Genomic DNA, 22,300 nt, shown 5'->3' with positions numbered 1-22,300 from the left:
CCTGACATAGTACTGTTGCTATGACCACACATCTCAATTGTGTTTAGATAAAGGACTTTACACAGAGCTATGAGTATGTGCCTAAAAGCTTTTAAAGAAATAATCCCAGAAACTGAGCTGAAGTGTATCAAAAATAGCAGACCCAAAACCCAGGTCACTAGATAAAACTATTGATTTAAGAAGACCTCATAGATATACCTGCTTTGCTTTGTAATAAACATTGCCTTAGGAAACAGGAAAATAAAGAAGTAATAGAGGATGTAACACAAGTCTGAAAATCATGGGAAAAACGTAGTAAGAACAGTTAACGTGAAATCATTACTACACCATTATGGACCCCTTAATGAAGAAGGGGTTAGTTAACCAGGTGTTGGCAGTATTTTCAGATATTTATTAAGTTACCAGGTAGGTTCAATTTCAATCAAGTTTATTATAGCATCCTGAGCCATTGTTACAATGAATTTATTCCAGATTTATCTATTTTTTTGCAATGAAATAAAATGTAAGAGTAATAACACTGTTCTGGCATTTATTTGTAGAATACCTCTTACGAGCTGAGTACAGGGACTGTTTTATTCATCTTTGTATTCTGTAGGAGTGCACTTAAACGTAGGAGATGTTTAATAGGTATTTTAAAAAATTACTGTAGAGCACTGTTAACTTTCAGAATGTTTTCAACTTTCACAATATTATCTCATTTTTGTCTTTACAATTACTCTGTGGGATGAGTAAGGAAGAGAATACAGTCTCTTTTTTATGTGAGCAGAAACTGATGTACAAAGAGATTACAACTTCTGCCCCAAGTGTTACAGCTAACCTGTAGATTTCACTCCAGCCCTAAACCCTTCTTTCCTTAGTTCTGTCAAAGTTCACAAATGGAATCCCTAAGCTACAGGCAGCTCAGAAATAGTATACAGCAAATATATCCATCAACGAAAATTACTAATCATTTATTATGGGCAGGGAACTCTGTGGAAGATACAAAATAATATGAGACATGGGCCCTTATAGGAAAGTAGTTTATAATGCAGCTACGGTCATAAGGCATATTTAACATGAATACCATTGTTGACTTCAGATATAAGCGATAGTGTTATATTTCCTTATTAGACAAAGAAAGGTATTTCTATTGCCCTATAGATTATAAACACCTGTATTTTCTCTTGTAATTTGTGAGACATTAGCTGTAATGCGGCAAGGATAGTACGATGGCAAAAGTCATGACTCACCAAGCAGTCTCTCAATGTCATCCACAACCACACAACTGAGCTGGGATTTATATGCATCATCAAAGATCTAGAAGAAAGCAAAACCATTTATTATCTCACTGCCCTCCATAATTATGACAATTTCCAAGAAGATAAAATTTAGCTAATTCCTGACCAATGCTCAAACAAAACACAGTAAAACACCCAATATTTCTGACTACACAAAACTAGAATTTAATAGAGCTTCAGAACTTGAGGAGTTCTTACAATTTTAAAAAATTAATTAATTTATTTATTTTTGGCTGTGTTGGGTCTTCGTTGCTGTGTGTGGGCTTTCTCTAGTTGTGGTGAGCAGGGGCTACTCTTCGTTGAGGTGTGTGGGCTTCTCATTGCGATGACTTTTGTTGCTGTGGAGCACGGGCTCTAGGCACGCAGGCTTCAGTAGTTGTGGCTCGGGGGCTCTAGAGTGCGGTCTCAGTAGTTGTGGCGCACGGGCTTAGTTGCTCTGCGGCATGTGGGATCTTCCCGGATCAGGGATAGAACCTGGGTCCCCTGCACTGGCAGGCGGATTCTTAACCACTGCCCCATCAGGGAAGCCCAAGAGTTCTTACAATTTAAAAGGGAGGAAACTGAGGCCCAAAGCAGTTAAATGACTTGCCCAAGATGTCACAGCTGGATCATGGCTGAGCAAGGGCAGGGTAATGCTGCTTTCAGCTCTAAGAGCTGGATGTGTCACATTGGGGCGTGCTGAGGAACAGCTGGAATTAATCAACTGACAAATCCATCAAGTTTATCATAATGGTCTCTCCTATCTATGTCAGAAGCATGACTTCAGTGTTATGACTCAAGAGCTAGATGGAGCCACAGGGATGTGCAGGGTAGAACTGAATATCATTTTATTATCTATAAGAATTGTGGCCTGTCAAACAGGAATAACACAGAAAGCAGAGAATTCTGTCAACTCAAATCAGACCACAGCAACCAAAGTGTTTACAAAAGAATTAAAGCTGGTATAAAGGATCAGATAGATGCATGTTAGAACTAGACAAAAGATAACAGGACATTATCTTAAGATAACCAAAGAAATGCAAATTAAGCAAACAGTGAAGGAAGCTGTTATATGCTGGCAAGGATGTAGCAATTTCAAGCCAGACAGAAGAATTAATTTATGTATAAATTTAATGTAAGTGCTCAAGGCCTTGAGACCAGCCTTTTTGTAAATGTTGGGCATTCCTATTCCAGTGACCATAACTGGGGCTCAGTGATCCCACTGGTGTCATCTGTAAGAATTAATTCCTGTATCCCAGCCTAATCTGATTGATAAGTAACCTCAGTGCACCAAGATGGTAACCACGCCTCTCCCAAGTTTGTTTGTAGTAGCACAATATTCCTTACTGGGTATCTTTTAACTATAGAAGATTAAGAATTAGGTATAGAAATAAAGTAAATTAAACCTAAAATATTAATCTTTTTCATATTAAGTTTAAAGACAATCTGTGAATAGTTGGTCTTTAAACTTCTGTAACAATTAACTTACCATGTTAGATTAACAGATTAGCCTTGCTAGTTCAATTTAAAATATGCAGTTGAATAATTAATTTTGATAAACTTTTATGTTGGAAGGTAAAATATAACTTTAATAGCCCTCCAAATGGTAATGGTAATCTGAGATTCACCATAGTTATATTATTAGTTTTAATTTATTACTAAGTAAATGTACTTATAGATTTACTTTGAAATTTAGAATGTTTTGTTTGTTAAACAACTGAAGTACGTCAAAGAGAAAATAAAATATTTTAAATGTGTAAATATTGTTTAAAATATTTAAAGAAATTTGTTATAAAAGTCTCTTTTTGAACTACCTTTTACTAGACTTACAAATAGAATAAAAGAAGTGGACTTAATTTATTTTTATTTATTATGTATTTATTTATTTTAATTGTTTTTATTTTTGGCTGTATTGGGTCTGCGTTGCTGCGCGTGGGCTTTCTCTAGTTGCAGCGAGCAGGGGGGCTACTCTTCATTGTGTTGCGCGGGTTTCTCATTGTTGTGGCTTCTCTTGTTGCACAGCACGGGCTCTAGGCTCGTGGGCTTCAGTAGTTGTGGCGCACAGGCTCTAGAGTGCAGGCTCAGTAGTTGTGGAGCACAGGCTTAGTTGCTCCCCGGCATGTGGGATCTTCCTGGGCCAGGGATCGAACCCGTGTCCCCTGCATTGACAGGCGGATTCTTAACCACTGCACCACCAGGGAAGCCCCAGGGGTGGACCTTTTTAAAGTTTAAGTTTTCTTTTGTGTTGAAATACTGGATTTTAAATTATATAATTTTAATATGTTGAATTTTAATTTTTTAGACCTCAAATTAGCTACACATGGTCTTTTCTATGCTCAAAAGTCGCCCTCAGAGATGCAAAAACAACAAAAACAAAAGCAAAATAATAACTCATGTTGACAATCTAGATGGTAAGTTCCTCCCCAACATACTGTGTATATATATATACATATTTTCTTTTTTTTGTATATTATTTAAGGTAGGAATTGTCTTCCTCAGTATTATGTTTTCAGGATCTGATGCCTCACTGGTGCCTAATAAATGTTTGCTGTATGCATGCATGAAAGAATGCCTCTGTTGCTTTGCTTTGCACCATCCCCCATACCCCTCAGTCACCCTCCCACATTGTATCAAAATCTCACCTAGCCTTTCGTCCTTAGCTACCTGTCTCCTCACTGGACTGTGAGGTGGAAAAAGAACTTTATTCATGTTATCCTCAGTACCCAGCATAGAAGAGTATTTAATAATAATATTTGCTCAGTGGATTCAATGGTTGAAACAACACAAGTTCTAACTCCATCTTGCCGTAAGTCACTTGTTTCTCTTCTCCTTTGGTATAGCATTTTGTATATTGTGTATATATTAACGGATTCATTGTATTCTTCCCTATATTACACTAGATTTTAAGCCCTGTGAAGGCAAGTACTATTGTATTTATCTCTGTATCCACATCACTTCATATAATGCCTTATCAGAAAGTAATCAATAAATATTTACTGAAGGAATAAATTTAAATTTATGCATTAAATTCAAGTAGAAATACCAAGTAAGTAGTTGGAGATGTAAGATTGAAGTCAGGGTATGGACATCACCCTCAGGGCAATGACTGCTGAAACCATGAGAGAGGCATGTGATCTTCAAGGAGAAATGGTAGAACTAGAAGAATAAAGAGCTAAGGACTGAATCTTGGAGTGTTGTTCTATGCATTCATTCAACAAATATTTTTGAATTCCTATTATGTGTCAAGCACTAATGAAGGCAATGGAAAGAGTAATGAGTAAGGTCACATGTAACTATAATAAAGCATGGCATCACGATGTTGGAGGAAATACAAGATGATGTGCTGGTATACAGCACGGGAGCGGTGGTAGTCCTTGGGGATACCCTACACATCCTGGTTCTCTCTCTGGCACATGGTAGGATTGTACTTCCTTACCCCCTCTTAAGTTAGGGATGATTATGGGGTTTGCTTTGGGTAGTAAAATGTGAGTACAGAGTATATCACTTTCTGAAAGGAGCTTTAAGAGCCACTGCTTGATTCATCATACATCCTTTATCCTGCCTTGGCTATCATGGAATCGCATATGAGATGGAGTCTCTATTACCTATTAGCTTGAATCTCTGAGAAACTATGGCAGAGTTTCCCCTCTGAGTCATGACGGACATGTAATGTGGGCAAGAAATAAATTTTGTGTTAAGCCCCTGAGATTTTCAGCGTTGTTCATTATCGCAGCATAACTTAGCCTATTGTTACTGATAAGAGCTTATGGAGTCAACGATGGTCTCCTAAATTTAGGAAGTGACATTTAAGCTGAGACCTGAAGGATGAACAGTGCAGTAAAAAACAGGAAAGAAAGTGTTCTAAGCAGAGTGTACTGATTATTACGAGGCACAGAGATGAGAAAATTTAGGAGCACTGCAGGAACTAACATACAGTCAATAAGAATTAAAATGAAGAGGTGTCAGCGTTGGTGCTGTGTGTATGGGGAGTGGTGGGTGAGAGATGAAGCAGAAGGGAAATGGAAGAGACAATGGAAAAGTTTAGAAGCAGTTCCACTGTGGTTCTTTGCTCTTTTTTGAAAACTGGACCATATAGCAGCCAATGTGGTATCCTGTGAACTCCGGTGATTTTAAGAAGTCACTGAAAAAAATGCTTGGCTCTTTAAAACATTTGTTCAGAATTCTACTAAGGGCTCTGATGCAAGCATATCATTCTGTCTGACAGGCTGTAATATCGTGGATTAAAGCCACAGGGGCCCAAGACATCATGGACTGGCTACTTGCATTAGTTTTACACTTTCCCTGAATCAGCCCTTCTCCCTTCTTAAAGCTTACAGGGCTACAGGAACCTTATTCAGGACTCTGCTGGGGTCTAAACTGATGATAAATTTATATGCAGTCTCACTAACTTATCTCAGATACTGTGATTCACAAAGCATTACAAATCACTTCACAGCTGACCACATGGGTTACCTATAACATTTTAGAAGAAAAATATCTAGAGCAGTCTTTAATTTAGTTTTTTTTACAGACAGCTCTTAATGTACTAATTACTACCACGGGGATAGGAGTACTCACAGCAAACTCTCTTAACAACATACTAACCATGACAAACGCTATGCAATTCCAGTTGTAATCTGACCAGTTTCAGTTAACTCTGCTTTAATTTAAATACACACACACACCTTTCACTTCTTACACACACACTCTTTTCCTTATGTAGTCACGAGTGTAATATAAGGTCATCACTCTTTCCCTGAATCCATGTTTCTGCCTAGTCTCCTCAGCCTCTTCCATTCTTGGCTTCCTGGCCCAATGCTAAATAAGGAGATACTCAGATTCCACTGGCAAATATATGCGTTTAGCTGCCAGACTAAAATCTAAGTGAGATATTTACATACTGAGCTGGGAAGTTCTACCATAACTTTAGGTAGATAAACCCAAAAAGGAGGAGAGGTACAAGAAGGAAAGATGAAAGAAAAGTAAAATTGTACAAACTGCCGCAGCTCGAATTGAAGAACTGAAGTGCCAAACTTGCCGTCAGTAACAGCACACAGCAAATACACAGCGCCTGCTCCAGACCAAACGCCCAAACAACATTTAGCCAGGCGGGCTGAAGCTGGGGCTACTAGTGGTATCTTACAGACTCTTTAAAAAATTAACTTAAATTTTGATCCTTTCATTTAGTAAGATGAAAGTATGATGCTCAAGTCTTTTCTTGCTGAAGAGGTTATCAGAAGGGGATCATAGAAGTTATCATGCAAAGCAGGACACTTGAAAGGTGGGAGTTGTTAATAATCATGCTGGAACAACAGGTAAAAACCATGATTGCACACAGCACATTGGAGTGTACGGCCATCCTAGTTCTATCAGGGAGTTTCCTGTAGAGCAGGTAAAATTAGCAGAATAGACGTATTCTTAGAGTCAGGTGAGAAGTCTGAAAGAGAAGGCTAAAGAAACAGAATGGAAGAACGGAAGAAAGGAAAAGTGTGGAAAAGAGTGTCAATAGTCAACAGGGAAAAAATGAGAGGTCTATTCTAGAAGATGAAGAACGTCTCTAGAAAACAGAGTTCCATAGTCTATCTCTAGCTGTGGACATAATGAGGTTGTCATCGTTAAACTCTCTGGTGCCTCCACTGTTGGGTGCAAAGGCAGGTGTAGTGGGTCATGAGAGACAACGTGGAATGTGTGGGGCCTGGGACTGCAGCAAAGGCATGCTGGAGGCCCTGTGAGAGGAGGTGTGGGGCTCCTGCTGCCAAGGGTTTAGGGGCAGGTCTGTTATGGTCCTGAAGGACACAGCAAGCTCTCAAGGCACAGAGCCCACTCCTGGAATCTTCAGACAAGCTGGGAGCCACCTGTGTGCAGGGGAGGGGCAGCAGCTGCAGACGCTGGAGTCTACACGAATACAAATGGGAACACGCCAGCATTAGCTCCATGTTAATCCCAGCCTTTCAGAATCACAAACCACAGCAAAGCGTGTACTAAGTAGATTCTGTCCTCCTTTTTCTATAACCTCTTTAGCGCTCTGAGGTAAGTGAAGCCAAATTTTCAGGTTCTTTGGGGGCTGTAAGAGCTCATCTCAGTTCTGAAGTGGCTAGCATGAAGTACCTAGTTAGTAGAAATCTGATGACAGTAGGAATTTGATGACTTAGAAAATCTCTAATGTAGTAAATCTGTCAGCAATTAGTTGAAAGAATACTCTAATCATATTTGGTAGCACATAAAAACGTAAATGAGCAAATTCAAATTGGTGCTATCAGTAATAATCTCTAGTTTCTAAAAATAACTTGGGAGCAGACCAAGCAAACATTAGTTGTCTTCTAATGAAACTGCCTCAGGAAGTGGACCTAAACTTTTGGCAAAGCACTCAAGCTTCCTGGAATGACCTTAAAATCCCTTATTTGTTCTCCCTGCTTTTCAGGAAAAATTCTTAAATTTTCACATGACATGAGCGACAGAGTGGGGTATTTTTAATAATATAAAAAGGCACAAGATCTGAAAGTTAAATTCCACTATAGAGCTACATACACCATCTTCCTTTGTGTGCCGAACAGATACAAACGTCAAAAGACAGAGTGTATTAAACAAAAACAACAAGTGCTCGTCCCCCAGCAGTACAGGGACCTGTAGTCACTTCCGGGGTGTCCACTTCTCTCAGTTAATGCATGCACAATCTTCAACAAATCAGCTACATGATATATTAGGATGTTAACCAAAAACATCCAAATTCTGTTGCTTAGTAACTGCTGTCAAAAGATCCAATTTCCAGCTCTGCTCTTTGTATGGACTAAACCATGAAAAGAGGAGGATTAGGCACCATGATTCTGTTCTGTGCAGACTACAATTTGCAGTGGGATTTACAGGAGGATATTCAAAGAAGATTATTTCTTTCTTGCAAAGCTAGTGGAAAGGAAAATTTCTTCCATTAATTTTCAGTCCTTTTAAAAACAAGACTATATTATGCTATTAATGGGTATAGTTTTATAAATCACTAATTTTCTACTTAATTTTGTTCAAACAATGTAGTCACATCGGATTGTTCTATTTCACCTCTGTACTGATTGTATACTCGGAAAGCACCAACATTAGGTAATTAGTTAAAATCAAATTCTACTGCTTTGTTCTTTTGTTCATTTAATGCCATTAACAGAACTAGTAAAATAGGGGTTTTTTTTTAAGTATAGATGCAAAAATGGATAAAGGAATGAAAATTTTTAAACAGAATAAAGTTGGGGAAACAAAAATAAAATGGGGGAGAAGAGAAAGATCTGTGAACACTTCAAATATCTTAATGGAACACATAGTATCCCCCCCAGAATGTAAGGATAATACTTCATACAGACTTTGCTAGTATTGAGGAGTTTATCTATGGAGAAAGGATTTATTAAGGAGATTAAGTATAAGGTGAATTTTAAATTAATTGAGAATAAACTACTTTCATATATTTTAGCACCATCTGTATGTGAATAAGAATACCTTAGTTGCAATTAAATCTTAGATACTCATTAAAGCAAGCCTAATGGCCCTCTCTACTAACAAAAACTCATCTCTTGGTTTAAGTAATAAAATGGTATATAAAGATATTCTATGACTTAAGTGTTCAGACCACCTCTCTCTAAGAAAAATTAATGTGTTATAATATTTCTGAGTTTCACAAACTATTGCCATTGCAAAACATTTTGAAAAATCTTTAAAACTGAGGATCTAGTCATTAAAATGTAGGTGAATAAATGATTTTAATGCCAATCTTTTACCTATCAAATTTGCAAAAAATATATATATATTTTTAACATCTTTATTGGAGTATAATTGTTTTACAATGTTATGTTAGTTTCTGCAAAAAATATTTTAACAACATCAAGTTCGGGCAAGAGCCCAAGGAAACTGACATTCTTATATGATGGGGCCGCAAGTGTAAATTAGCACAACTTTCTTAAGAGGTGGGCTTTATAAACATTAGTATTTTTACATAAGTTTTAATAGCAATACTTATAAAAATTTGAAAACCATTAATATTTTTACCTTAGCAATCTCAATTCTGAGAATTTATCTTAAAGAAATAACCAGAAATGTATGTGCAATAATAATAAGTAAAAACAACCACTATACTTTACTGAGCACATATTATATCCCAAGGCACTATGTGATACCGTACATAAATCACCATCTCATTTAATTCTCATAACAACCCAATGAGGCAGCTATTAATATTATCTTCATTTGGTAGATGAGAAAACAGAGGCTTATATGTTAAGTGACTATAAGAGCTGGTAAGAGCAGTGGAGCTGGGATTCAAATTCAGGTCTATTTGAAACCTAAGTCCAAATTCTCAGCCAGTAAATCAGGATGCTACTCTCAGAAAAATGTAATAAGAAAATGGGGGCAGTGATTGGGAGTTCTACAGAATATTGTTTATAATTGTGAAAAAACCTGGAAACAACATAAATGTTCAACAAAAAAGCAATGTTTAAATGGATATTATACAGCTATTAATTTAACATAATATTGAGATACATTTAATGACAATGAAAAAATTTCATATTAAGTGAAAGAACCAGGTTTAAAACAGTATGTCCAATGTGATCCCCAATATATGTGTGTGTGTATGTGTATCTGAGTAGAGAAGAAAATAGAAGGACAAATATGGGCTTTATTTTCTTCTGTATCCTTTTCTGCATTTTCTAAATTATTTTTGAAATTGGGAAAAGCTACATTTTGGGGGTGGGAGGGAAGCACTTAAAAGGAAAGAAATGTCTTCTCCCTAATGATAAAGAATTATAAATTATTTGTGCTTTGAAAAAAAAATCTTTCCATCGTCACACTAAAAAAAAAGAAGGGAAGAGAACAATGGTGGGAGGGAGACTAGAACTACTAAAGAATGGCATTAATATTTCATTTTCAAAAGCAAACTGGAAGACTTAGCACCTTTAGATGGGTTTGAGCCCTCAGGCTTTTGTCAATCTATCATTAGGCAACAATGTGAAAACTATTTGCAGGGAAAGATTTTGCAGTATTTCTAATATATTTCTAAGACACCTGTGCTTCATTCTTTTCTCTGTTCTGTTCTTTAGTCACAAGGAATAATATTTTTCCCCAAGGAAAACCCAAAAAGTCTTAATATGAATTTATTATACTGTTGAAGCAGAAATGATTTTTGTAACTTTAAGGGTACAAGGATGATCCAGACAGTGAATCATGAATCCAAACCATTTCAAGTAAGCTTGTATAGACACTTATTTTTATACACCTTAGCCTTCTACTCATCTGAAACCCTACCTTGAAAGGCTTCAACAATTTAAAGATTAAATCATAAGTTATTAAGCCATTAATTTAACCATTTAAGCCTCTAAAATCAGCACATATTACCTTCCCCCCCTCAAGTCAATTTGCAAGAGATTGAAATAATAAAAATGATAATATCTCACACTTGCAAAGCAGCTTTGATGTGCAGGAGCCTAAAATACTTCAAAAAAAAACTTTATAGAAAAAACCAGGACCATCCACCCACATCTCAGAGTACATGTGAGGTAGAAGCTGGCAGCTGGTAGAAAGCAGTGGAGTAATTTACCATATGCACAGAAGACGACTACTTTGAACAAGTATAAGGAATAGATGGAGTTAGGAAAATAGAATCAGCTGTTCAATTAAATGCTAAGTTCAATGGCCACCAATTCCAAAGGCTATTTAAATTTTCAACAAAAGCGGTTTAAAGGTTCCCTTTAAAGGGAAAAAGACCAAAAAATAAAGAAAAGCAACCCCTACCTACATTAGGGAGGTTACTGGTCCTAGTGATTCTGTCCAGATTTTCCTGGGAAGGATAGATACTACAGGTCTCACTTCAGACACAGAATAAACAGACTATGATATTTAAGTTCTTGTATCTACAACATTTCCCTCGCTTTCACACTCAACTTCAAAGACCTTACGCAGAATATTTACCTTGACGTTTTGGTGTGGAATCCTGTTCCAAGCTCCGCCTCCTCTATCCATTTCAAGCAATCTACACAAATGATTTTCTGCTACCTGCATAAACATGAGACTAACTTCTCAAACTTATATTTTTTGGGAGTCTGCTTTTGAAAGAATGTATTTTCCTCTTCAATCTCTTCCCTAAAGAAAAACTAAGGTAATTCTATCCTACATCTTTATAAAGTGAGGGCCTAAGAACAAGGTAAAAGAACATCTGAGCTGTCTTTACTAGGCAGCAAGCCCATTCTCAAGATTCTTTCCCCTCATTCTGATTTTCTCACATCTCTTTAACTTACAGTAAGTTCTTATTTATAAAAGATCAAGCATGAAAAAAAGGATTTAAGTAAAATAAATACTTCAACTAAATATATAAAAAATAATCTTTCTTCACTGTCTGGGAGTACGCAAAATCAGAATATCAATGGAAATTAAGTGAGGTGAAACAGGCATTAAGAGTGTTCAGCATTGATTTTTGTTGTTTTTCTTTTCTGTTTTTAATGAGCAACCACCTACTATCCTAAATGCCTTACATGGTACCTGCCTGAATGTAAGAGCGATGAACCAGACGATCTTAGAGTTCTTTCAGTGCTAGGATTCTATGTTGTTCTAACTTTCACCAGTGGTTCAAAGCAGCTGTATTAAGAAGGTGACAAATGGCACTTGGAGAAAGGCAAAAAGACAAGGACCGCACTAAGTCTGCCAAGCAGACTGATTACTATCTAATATACCACCATCTTTCTGTAGGGGTTTTGAGAATATCTTTCCAATGATACACCTCTGTTCTTTCCCAAACTATACAGTCAATTTAATTGACCCTAGTCTGACTTTATACATTGATGAAAGAACTTAAAAATTCCTAAATGAATTTGCTCCACTCTACTCAAACAATCTTAACTGTGATCTTTCAATCAAGTCAATACAAACTTAAGAAATGAAAATTAATCATAATACACACTAAACAAAGCATAATTTGGAAGATAAGGATACTCTAATAAAAATGCATTACGAAGTTAAATACTATGTCTAAAACAGTTGCTGTTTCCCACCAAATTCTGCTGATAATTTAATTCTACTTGAGAAGAACATAACTGCCATGGCATATATATATACACACACAAGGACAGATATATATGTACATGTGTACGTACACACGCACACGCGCGTGCACACACATCTAAGAGATAGGAAATTAAAATGAAAGTAAAAATCCTGATACCTTCTTCATGGCCTGACACTTGGCTGTCTCAGAAAAGCCAATCATCTTATCAGGAGAACAGATCTTGATGAAGGGGAAGTTGGATTCCTCTGCGATCTTTGCAGCCAAAGCAGTCTTCCCACTGTGAGGAGGACCTGCATAACAATACGAGCAAGTCAGGGGAAAAAAGCCAACCTAAGCAAAGAGGAATAAAACAAGTTTAAACTTTTATCCACAATGTACTGAGGCCTCAACTAGTTGCTCATTAACATTTCCTGACACAATTTCACGGCAGACATGTTTTCTCTTATTTATTAGCAACTAAATTTAATGAACTGATTAGCACTTCTCAAAAGTATACTGAAATATATTCCTTCTTTCTTTCTCACATAACCTTAATCTTTCAAACTTCTGGCTAAATATACAAAATGCAAGCGTTTTGCTTCTTTAAAAAGAAAGAGAATGCATTCGAATGCATATCAGTACCTATGTTACTAGTTCTATCAAATCATTTGTCTGACAAAAAAATACAATCTTCTTAGGAGGTGATATTAGGGGCAGAGAAAACTGCCTTATTAGAAGCAAACGTGACTTAAAGAGCTAGGAAACTAAAGACTCAGGTCTTCTCATGAAAGCAACCAAAGCTACTTACTTATATTTAGACATCTCCTCCTTCCATTCTGTGTAATAAAAGATGTGCCCCTCTTCCAACCATAAATTGACCAATCATTCTTTCCCATCTTCTCAGGAACCTGACATTATTATTATTTTTTTTAATTTTATTTTTTATACAGCAGGTTCTTATTAGTTATCCATTTTATACATATTAGTGTATACATGTCAATCCCAAGCTCCCAATTTATCACACACACACACACACACACACACACACACCACTTTCCCCCTTGGTGTCCATACATTTGTTCTCTACATCTGTGAGGAACCTGACATTATTGACTGTACCCTCTCCCCTATATGTTCCACCCCTCCCTCTTCCCTGGAGCCTTACCAACGGCATTTAAACATGCTCTAGTCTACTGACAGTTTAATAAACAAAACAAAAAAAACCTCTTTCTTGACTTCACTACTCTCAACACTACTCTGCCTTCTCCCTTCGAAATGGAACCTCCCTAAATAATCATTTACACCAGCTGCCTTCACTCTTCACCTTCCATTCATCCTCAAACAAACGCTATGGCTTCCATTGCCATTACATGGGACAGGCTCCCATCAGGGTCACCAATGACCTCCACGTCGCCAAATCCAACACTTTATCTGTTGGCCTCTCAGGAATATTTGATACAACTGATAACTCTCCTCTTTATTTATTTTTCTTTTTTTCATAATCAATTTTTATTGGAGTATAGCTGCTTTACAATGTTGTGTTAGTTTCTACTGTACAGCAAAGTGAATCAGCTATACCTCTCTTCCTTCCTTAAATACTTTTCTTGGCTTCTGTGACAGCACATTCTCTTTTTCCCTCCTCTTACCTCTCTGGTTATTTTTGCTCAATCTCCTTTGTCAACTCTTCCTGCTCTACTTAGTCCTTAAATGTTGACACACCTCAGAGATTAGTCCTAGGCCCCCCATTTCTTCTCAACCTACCCTTTCTGTAAGTGACTTCATCCACACCCATGGATTCAACAACAGTCTACATACTGACAACTCATGAATGTATACTGCCAGCGAGACCTCTCTTCTAAGCACTAGACCCACATATCCAGTGCGCTACTCAACATTTCCCATTCAATTATCCTACAGGAACCATGAACTTAATGTGTCCAAAACTGAACTCATGATCTTTCTTTCTGAAATGTACTTCTCCACTAGCGTTCCCAGTCTTAGTAAACAATAGCATTTACCAGCCGTGAATACCAGAAACCTGGGGATCATGTTTGATCTCTCCCCATTTTCAATCTACTTACTATTTCTAAGCTTCAGCTTCCTTATCTACAAAATAGGGATAACAGCAGCATCTGCCCCCACAGGATTGAAGTGTGGTTTAAATGAGAAAGTATATGTAAAGTGCTAGTAGACTGACTGGCAAATAGTTAAGAGTTCAAAGAATGTTAGCTTAATTATGCTTAATAATTAATTAATCATTATTATAATTATCATAAAGTCTCTTTTATTCTCCCTCCTAAATATTTCTCAAAAGGGTCTACATAACTCCATCTCTCCTACCACTACAGTACTTCAAACCATAATCAGCTCTCATTAAAACTAATGCAACTGCTTCTCACCATTGGTCTTTCCTGTGTATTTTCGCCACTCTAATCCTTTCTCTATCACAAAGCAGTCATGACGTTTTGAAAATATAAATCTGATCATGTCACTTCACTGCTTAAAATCCTACAAATGGCTCCCCACTGCCCCCTGGACAGAGTCTAAATCCTTAACATGGTCTACAAGGCTTTGCACGAACTGGCTCCTGTCTAATTCTTCAGTCTCATGTCTTAGCCAATCTCCCTTTCTGGTTCAGTCTCCTTCCAGCCCAGGGCTTTTTCACACGCTGGTCCCTCTGTTTAGAACATCTTCCGCAGTTACTATGCACGCCCAGCTTCTCCTCGTCCTTTAGGTCTTGGCTGAATGTGTTTCTCTCAGGGAGCCCCCACCCCTAGCCCTTTGGAAGGGGCTGGATTCCCCTGTCATGTGGACTCACTGAACTTTTCTGTTGTTCTACTAATTATAACTATAAAAAATAATTGGTAGAATGTCCTTCCTTTTTTGTCTACTTGGTAAAATCCTAACTGATCCACAAAATCTAAATTGAACACTTTCTTTGACCACCCCTGGGCAAAATGACTTGCATTCACATACCCTTACACACATACATGGTAGTTAGGTATTTGTTTACATGGTTTTTTTCATGACCAGACTCAACTCTGTGAATGTCTTTGTGTCTCCAGCAACCAGTTCAATGCCTAAGACACAGTAAATACTCAGTGAATATTTTTTTAATTGAATTGAATATTATGTGGTATCATAGAGTCTATTAAGTAACATAGAAATTTAGATACAATCTTATAAGAAAACTAGTTGCTATCATTCATTAGTAACATTCTAACCCAAGAAGATTTAAATTTGTGCACAATATCGGAACACAGAATGGATTGCTATTTTCAAATCATGAACAGGTTTAGAACTGAAAATAATTCATTTTTCTGGAATGTGCTAAATGGCTTTGTAAAAGTGCTTCTTTTTCTTTTTTCAGCTTTTGATGCTATCACATCATTTTTTCTCACCTTCCAGAAGGACGCTAACCAATGGTGTGCGGTCACTGTTTTTAGTCTGTTGGACCAGCAGCTCCCCATCTTCTAGAACTCGAGTAACTGGATCACCCCATTTGATGATACCATTCATAATGTAACTTGCATAATCCTCTTGGTTTGTGCCAAATGCCTATGAAGGAAAAGGACAGTTTAAAGCATTTTCAGCATCAGTATTAAAAATTAAATATTTAAAGGTATAAAGGATGAGTAATAATTCCTACATGCTAGGGCTATAGCAATATCCCATATTAATATAAAAAGCCTGAAAAGAAAAAAAAAACTTTTATAATTTCTCATTTAACTTTTTACCCAATTGGAGCAAAAACTGCTTCACGTGACTTAATGGAATAAAAAATATATTTAGGCTCAGATTCTGTGAGGGCTCAAGCCCTCGCAATCCCTGAGAAAGGGTATGTTCCAACGTGCTTGTTTCTATAAGGAGTACATGGGTTGTGGCCTTCTGTCAAGAGCAAAGAGAAAGAGAGAATATGGATTTAGAAATTAGAAACAGTTGGCTCAGCACACAAAGATACTATCCTAACACTGACTGTAGGTGTCAGATATTAAAATGGAAATATGAAATGGTAATGAGGAGATCTTGTCCACATACGCTTGGTGGTAGGGGGTATAAGTCGAATCGCACCAAAAGGTAAGTGTGTGTGTAAATGTAAGATTTAGAACGAGCTAGAAATGAGCAGAGGTAATGAAGATTGAAGGGTTAGGGAAAGGAAAGAAAAGCAATTGCTATATATAATCATTTCATTTGTACTATATATGGGGGCATAAATCACAACCCTTTTCATTTTCAACTTCTAATCTCAAATTGTAACGCTCATCAAACCAGCTACCAAAAGTAGTTAAAAACTTTAGTACTTATTTACTTAATTGAATAGCATTTCCACAAGGTTAACAGGAGAAAAAATGAGTAGGAAAATATAACCCAATGTAATATAAAGCTCATATAGCTTGACAATTTCTAATTTAAAAAAATTATCACAATCCTAAAGTCAAATTTTCACTCCCCAATGTATGGAATAACTTTAACAGTTCTTTAGAACTTGCACCTAACAGAAAGTCATCTTTTGTAATACTGTTTATAAACAGTATACAGTGGTCTCATCACTCTATTACTTTGCCACCAAATCATTTTTCAGACCACTCTTTGGTCCTTGCATACACTAGTGCTTTGATTCCTGAGTACAGAGTAAAGTTCTTATTCCCTGGTCTGAATATGGTAAATGCAGTGGCTGTGTAAAAAGTTATAAAGGAAGAGCCTAATAAATACTGGTTGGAAGGCTGTTGTAGGAAATATGTAGATTGGCTGGCTTTTGTCTAACAGAGCTGAGATACGTGAACCAGAAAACAGTGACCCTCCCAAGCTATATAATATGTATGAGTCATCCTTACTTATCCTGTCATTTCAGTTTTTGTTTTATCCCCCAGACCCCTGGAATAAATAAAAGTTACTGCTTACTTAACTAAGTTATGTTAGTTGCCCCTTTCCTTGTAGCCAAATTACCTGCCTTGAAAAAATTTTAAGATAGATCAGTTAGGCTGGGCTCTAATATTTTTGGTAACTATTACAAATAATAACAGCAAAAGATTAAACCATTTCCACTGCTGAGTAACTTTTGAAAAGTCAGTTAAAAGTCAGAATAGTCATAAAAAAGCAGACAGGGGGCTCCCCTGGTGGCATAGTGGTTAAGAATCCGCCTGCCAATGCAGGGGACACAGGTTTGAGCCCTGGTCTGGGAAGATCCCACATGCCACAGAGCAACTAAGCCTGTGCGCCACCATTACTGAGCCTGCGCTCTAGAGCCTGTGTGCCGCAACTACTGAAGCCAGTGAGCCACAACTACTGAGCCCGCGAGCCACAACTACTGAGCCCGCGAGCCACAACTACTGAAGCCCACGTGCCTAGAGCCCATGCTCTGCAACAAGAGAAGTCACCACAATGAAAAGCCCGCACACCACAACGAAGAGAGTAGCCCCCGCTCGCTACAACTAGAGAAAGCCCACACGCAGCAACAAAGACCCAACGCAGCCAAAAATAAATAAATAAATAAATTAATTAATTTTTTAAAAAAGCAGATGGGCTAAAACAAGTTGATTTTTGTCTTTAAAGGAGATACTTGCAACAAATAATTATTATCAAGGATATATAAAGAACTTATACAGATCAAATAAAAATAAACAATACAACAGAAAAATAGGCAAAACACATGAATGGCATCTCACAGAAGATACTCATATGGCCAATAAACATATGGAGAAATACTTCACAGGTAATCAGTGAAATGAAAATCAAGACCAAAATGTGATCCCATTTTACATCCAACTGAATGGCAAAAAGTAAGTCTGACAATACCAAGTGTTATATAGGATGCAGAGAACAGGATCTCTTTTACATTATTGGGGGAAGTGTTTATTGGTTCAACCACTGAAAAAAACAGCTTTAAAGTCTTAGTTTGAATTGTACATTCATATACCCAGCAACCCAGCAATTTAATTCCTAAACATATATCTAGGAGAAACTCATTCAAGAATGCTTTAGCAGCAGTTGTTTGTAATAACAAAAAACTGGTAATGTTCCAACTGCCCATTGACAGGAAAACAGACAAATTGTGTTAGTCACACAATGGAAGGCTATCCAGCAATGAAAATAAATGAGGCATAGCACAATCATATAGATGACTTGATAATAAAATACATAATAAAATAGCAAGTCTCAAAAAATCAATACATACCATATTTTATTTTACACGCTGTAGACTAATGACAGTATGTCATGAATTAAAGATTAAGGTTAATCCAATTCTGTGCACCCAAGGTCCATTGAAGAAAGAAAAACAACATACACACCTTTTTAAGGTTCTACAATTTGTTTTTGTATTAATATAGGACTCCAAGTAATGGTTACTCAAACATGAGTGGTTGTTTTATAGAAAAATGGGTTAATGACCTTATAATGTATTCTAAAACTCCAACTATGACTACTGAGTTTTGAGTATATTTTAAGAAAATTGACACCTTTTTAAAAAAGGGCACTGAAAATGGTTAAAAGTTTTAGAAACTATAGCAGTTAGAGGAACTGGAGGTATTGAGCAAGAAAAAGGGATGCCTTGGAGGAGGGTGGGGAAAGGGAGAGAGAAAGGAGATGAGAATTACTTTTAAACATAATAACTAACATATGAAGGATGGATGAATTAGGATGAATTTAGGTTTCCGTAGCTTCAGATTATATAAGAACTAATGAGAAAACTATTTCTAGTTCAAAACAATTTAAGAATAATTAGAAAGTCTCAAAATTGAATGGTCTGCCTTACAAGATGGTGAGCTCCCTATCATGAGAAATATTTCAGTAAGTCTTGGTTAATTACCCAGCCATCAGAGTTACTGAACAGATGTTTCTTATATTGGACAGTTCCAGTACTGAGATTTTATGATTTTTTAAAAACTACACGTGATATAACCTTCCAAAATATTGAGTAAAATGGCACTTATTTTTCCCCTGAATTATTATTATTATTTTTGGCTTATACATCACTCAGTATTCATACTCACTGGTTTGATATCATTCTCCAAAGAAGCAAGGAAGTCTCCTCTTGTCACCTGCAGGCTCTCTGCTTTCTCCATGTCCACTTCCACTTTAGTACTGGCCTGATTAGAAATGAAAACAAAACGTTAAGGACTTCCAAGATTTAAGAATATTTTCAGCCTAAGAATATAACACCTGAGGATATAAAAGGCATATTTCCACAGACAAAAAAAATCTCTCTCAAATTCACAAACATACATACACACACACACACCTACATATACATATATTATGCCTTTTGCCTGAACAACTCCACTTCTAGGTGTTTATCCCATGAATATACTCACAAATGTGCACAAAGTTATATGTACCAGGATATCTACTAGAGTAATTTGTAATAGCCGAAGACTGGAAGCAAATTAAATGTCCATGAAGAGGGTACCAGTCAAGTAAATTATCACATATCTTTACCAAAGGACACTGGATAGAGTTTTTTTTTGTTTTTATTTTTCAAAATGAGGCACGAGGAGGAGAAACTATATAGAGAGGGTCTCTAGAAACAGTGGTTTTCATCCTCAGCTGCCTATCAGAATAACGCCTAGAGTCTTTAAAGATATACACACACACACCCCTACATACTTATACAGATGCCCAGCCCCACCCTGCAGGATTTTGATTTAAAAGGTCCAGCAGAGGGTCCATGCATTTACATTTTTATAAAGTGCACAGGTGGTTCTGATGCTCAACCAGGTTTGTGAACCATTATCCTAGGAGACCAAGGACCTACAACTTTGATTTTTACTCATACTCTCTGCTTGAGAATCTATGTGCCAGCTCCAAATATTCTGCTTATTGCACCTGAAGCTACCACTTAGAACAGACATCTGGAGAAGCATCAAGGCCTTTATCAGCACTTGGAGCTGCCTGGACCTGATGAATGATTGAGATACCAACACACTTTTTAACGTGACTGGGCTCACTCCCAATAGCACAAGGCAAGTGAGTCTAATTTTTAAAATGGTACTATGGGCTTTAAAAAAACATATCTTCAAAAAAATCTGACTACAAAACCAAAGCATGTTAAGCAGTATCAACCTTCCAAAGGTTATTATAAAATATGAGTCATGTTCCTTTAGGAATGGACTGCTGAGACAAATAAAATGACAAACATTCTGTAAAACTCAGCCTTATGGGACAAAAAGAACTCTGTCAGAAAACTAGATCAAGATGGCAAACAGAACACTTTTATTTGTCTCCCTTCCTGCCCCAAATCCCATGAAATGACAGAAAGTGAGAGAGAATGGTTAAAAAGCATGGAACATGTATCTGGAAGTTTTAACACTGATCTAAGAGGAGTCTCAGAAGGAAAGAAGAGAAAGAATGATAGAGAAAAAAACAATAAAAGACAGAAGAAAAAAAATTTCTCCGGCTGAAGAGAGGTGTATCTTTGCAATTTAAAGGTTTCAATGAGTGATCAGGGTAAATGAAAAGAAACCCACATCTGTCTAGACACAGTGTTGTAAACTATCAGAACACCGAAGGTGAAGAGAAATTTCTAGAACCTTTTTGAGAGACAAAAACAGGTCACCTGTAAAAGGAACCAGAATAAACACTAGAAACTAGAAGACAATGCAACCATGTCTTCAAAAATCCATCTGGCTATCTATCTATCCTAGAAAATGATTCTCGTATGTACACAGGGAGGCACAGGCAAGCATCTTCATAACAGTGTTATGAAATACTATTATGATTTCCTTTTAGAGTGAAACTGAATTCAAATGACAGAAACATATAGCAATATGAAGGGAAAATCTTGTCTATCTTTCAGCATTTGCTGAAAAAAATGACAGATTTCAGGACTGCAGCTGGTATGAACCTTGCATTTTTACTACTAAGAAAGGACTCACCCAATGGATTAAAGTGAATTAAGATGGCTGGGGGACAGTTATTTTAGAACAATTTGTTTTTAGACACTCCAGGAATTTCAGAAGTCACATAATTGTAAGTAATCAATACTACAATGATAAACCTTTCATACCTATTCATTAAAATAAGTTTAAGGACTTCTCTTGGCCAACTTTTACTATTTTACTATTTTGTCAAAATCTCAAAATGTTATTTAAAAAAATCTACAATTCTGAATTTTTATTCATTCAGAAAACCTTTTCTTATTTGTCTGAATTAGTGTGATTTTTTCTGCATTTTATTTATAACAGCTAATCAATATGGAAGAGGCAACATCTTTCAGCTTATACCTGCAGAAACTAATAAACTTGTATTTCAACACTAGCAAATATCCAGTGGTCACACTTAAATTTCATAACCTTTTAAATCTGACCTTTCAAAGTTCTTATCATTCCTCTTAAATTAAGGGTAGAATGACCTTAATCATTCAAAATTCTACAGAAAATAAAAAAGAATTTTATTGAAATTCTGAAAACATAAATCAGCTGATTCAGTTATAAAGTGTGTGTGTGTGTTTGTGTGTGTGTGTGTCCTCAATTTATTTCCTTACAACATATTAGAGCAGAAGAAATTTGTGTTATCTTCTCTACCTGAAGCAGAAATTCCTTTCAAGCTAAAAACAACCAAATGTCACATGAATTTTAGTTGACCACAAACATGGATTCAAGCACAAATGACATGCACATCAGGTGTTCATGACTGGATTTTCCACTTGCTTCAAAAAACCTGAAAGAACAGTTTAACAGGGAAGACTTGTTTAGTTTATTTCACCTGACTTTGTTTAAACCTAATTCTTTTGAAAAGGAAGCAAAATAACACTAATAATGGCTTTTTTCTTGGCCATGCCAGTAGACTTGCGGGATCTCAGTTCCCCGACCAGGGATTGAACCCAGGTCCTGGCAGTGAGAGCACCGAATCCTAACCACTGGACTGCCAGGGAATTCCCAATAATGGCTTTTTATAATACAAACAAAGAACATCATAATAAACAGATGAATGTTGTGTATAAGTTCTACACCAACTGAGGCGCTTCCACAAACAGTATTTGATTTCATTTTTACAAAAACTTGATGAAATAGGTAGTTATTTCCCCTTGACAAATCAG

At 36.6% G+C, this 22,300-nt stretch overlaps 1 protein-coding gene across 2 annotated transcripts in view; it reads right to left on the bottom strand.

Annotated features, from left to right (window-relative positions):
• NSF (N-ethylmaleimide sensitive factor, vesicle fusing ATPase) overlaps positions 1-22,300 on the bottom strand; it is a gene marked incomplete at its 5' end in the record, with an annotated part of 157,261 nt that overhangs the window by 29,114 nt on the left and 105,847 nt on the right. For both annotated transcript variants that reach the window (XM_082678887.1, XM_082678888.1), the window contains 4 exons: positions 1,230-1,296; positions 12,442-12,575; positions 15,666-15,822; positions 19,257-19,352. In XM_082678887.1, the coding sequence (XP_082535013.1) occupies positions 1,230-1,296; positions 12,442-12,575; positions 15,666-15,822; positions 19,257-19,352 (454 nt within the window). The remainder of the gene's footprint in view (positions 1-1,229; positions 1,297-12,441; positions 12,576-15,665; positions 15,823-19,256; positions 19,353-22,300) is intronic.

This window comes from Grampus griseus (genome assembly GCF_964374135.1).
Source record: "Grampus griseus genome assembly, chromosome: 20".
In the NCBI taxonomy this organism is placed as follows: Eukaryota; Metazoa; Chordata; class Mammalia; order Artiodactyla; family Delphinidae; genus Grampus; species Grampus griseus.
This window is presented reverse-complemented; position numbering and strand designations above follow the sequence as displayed.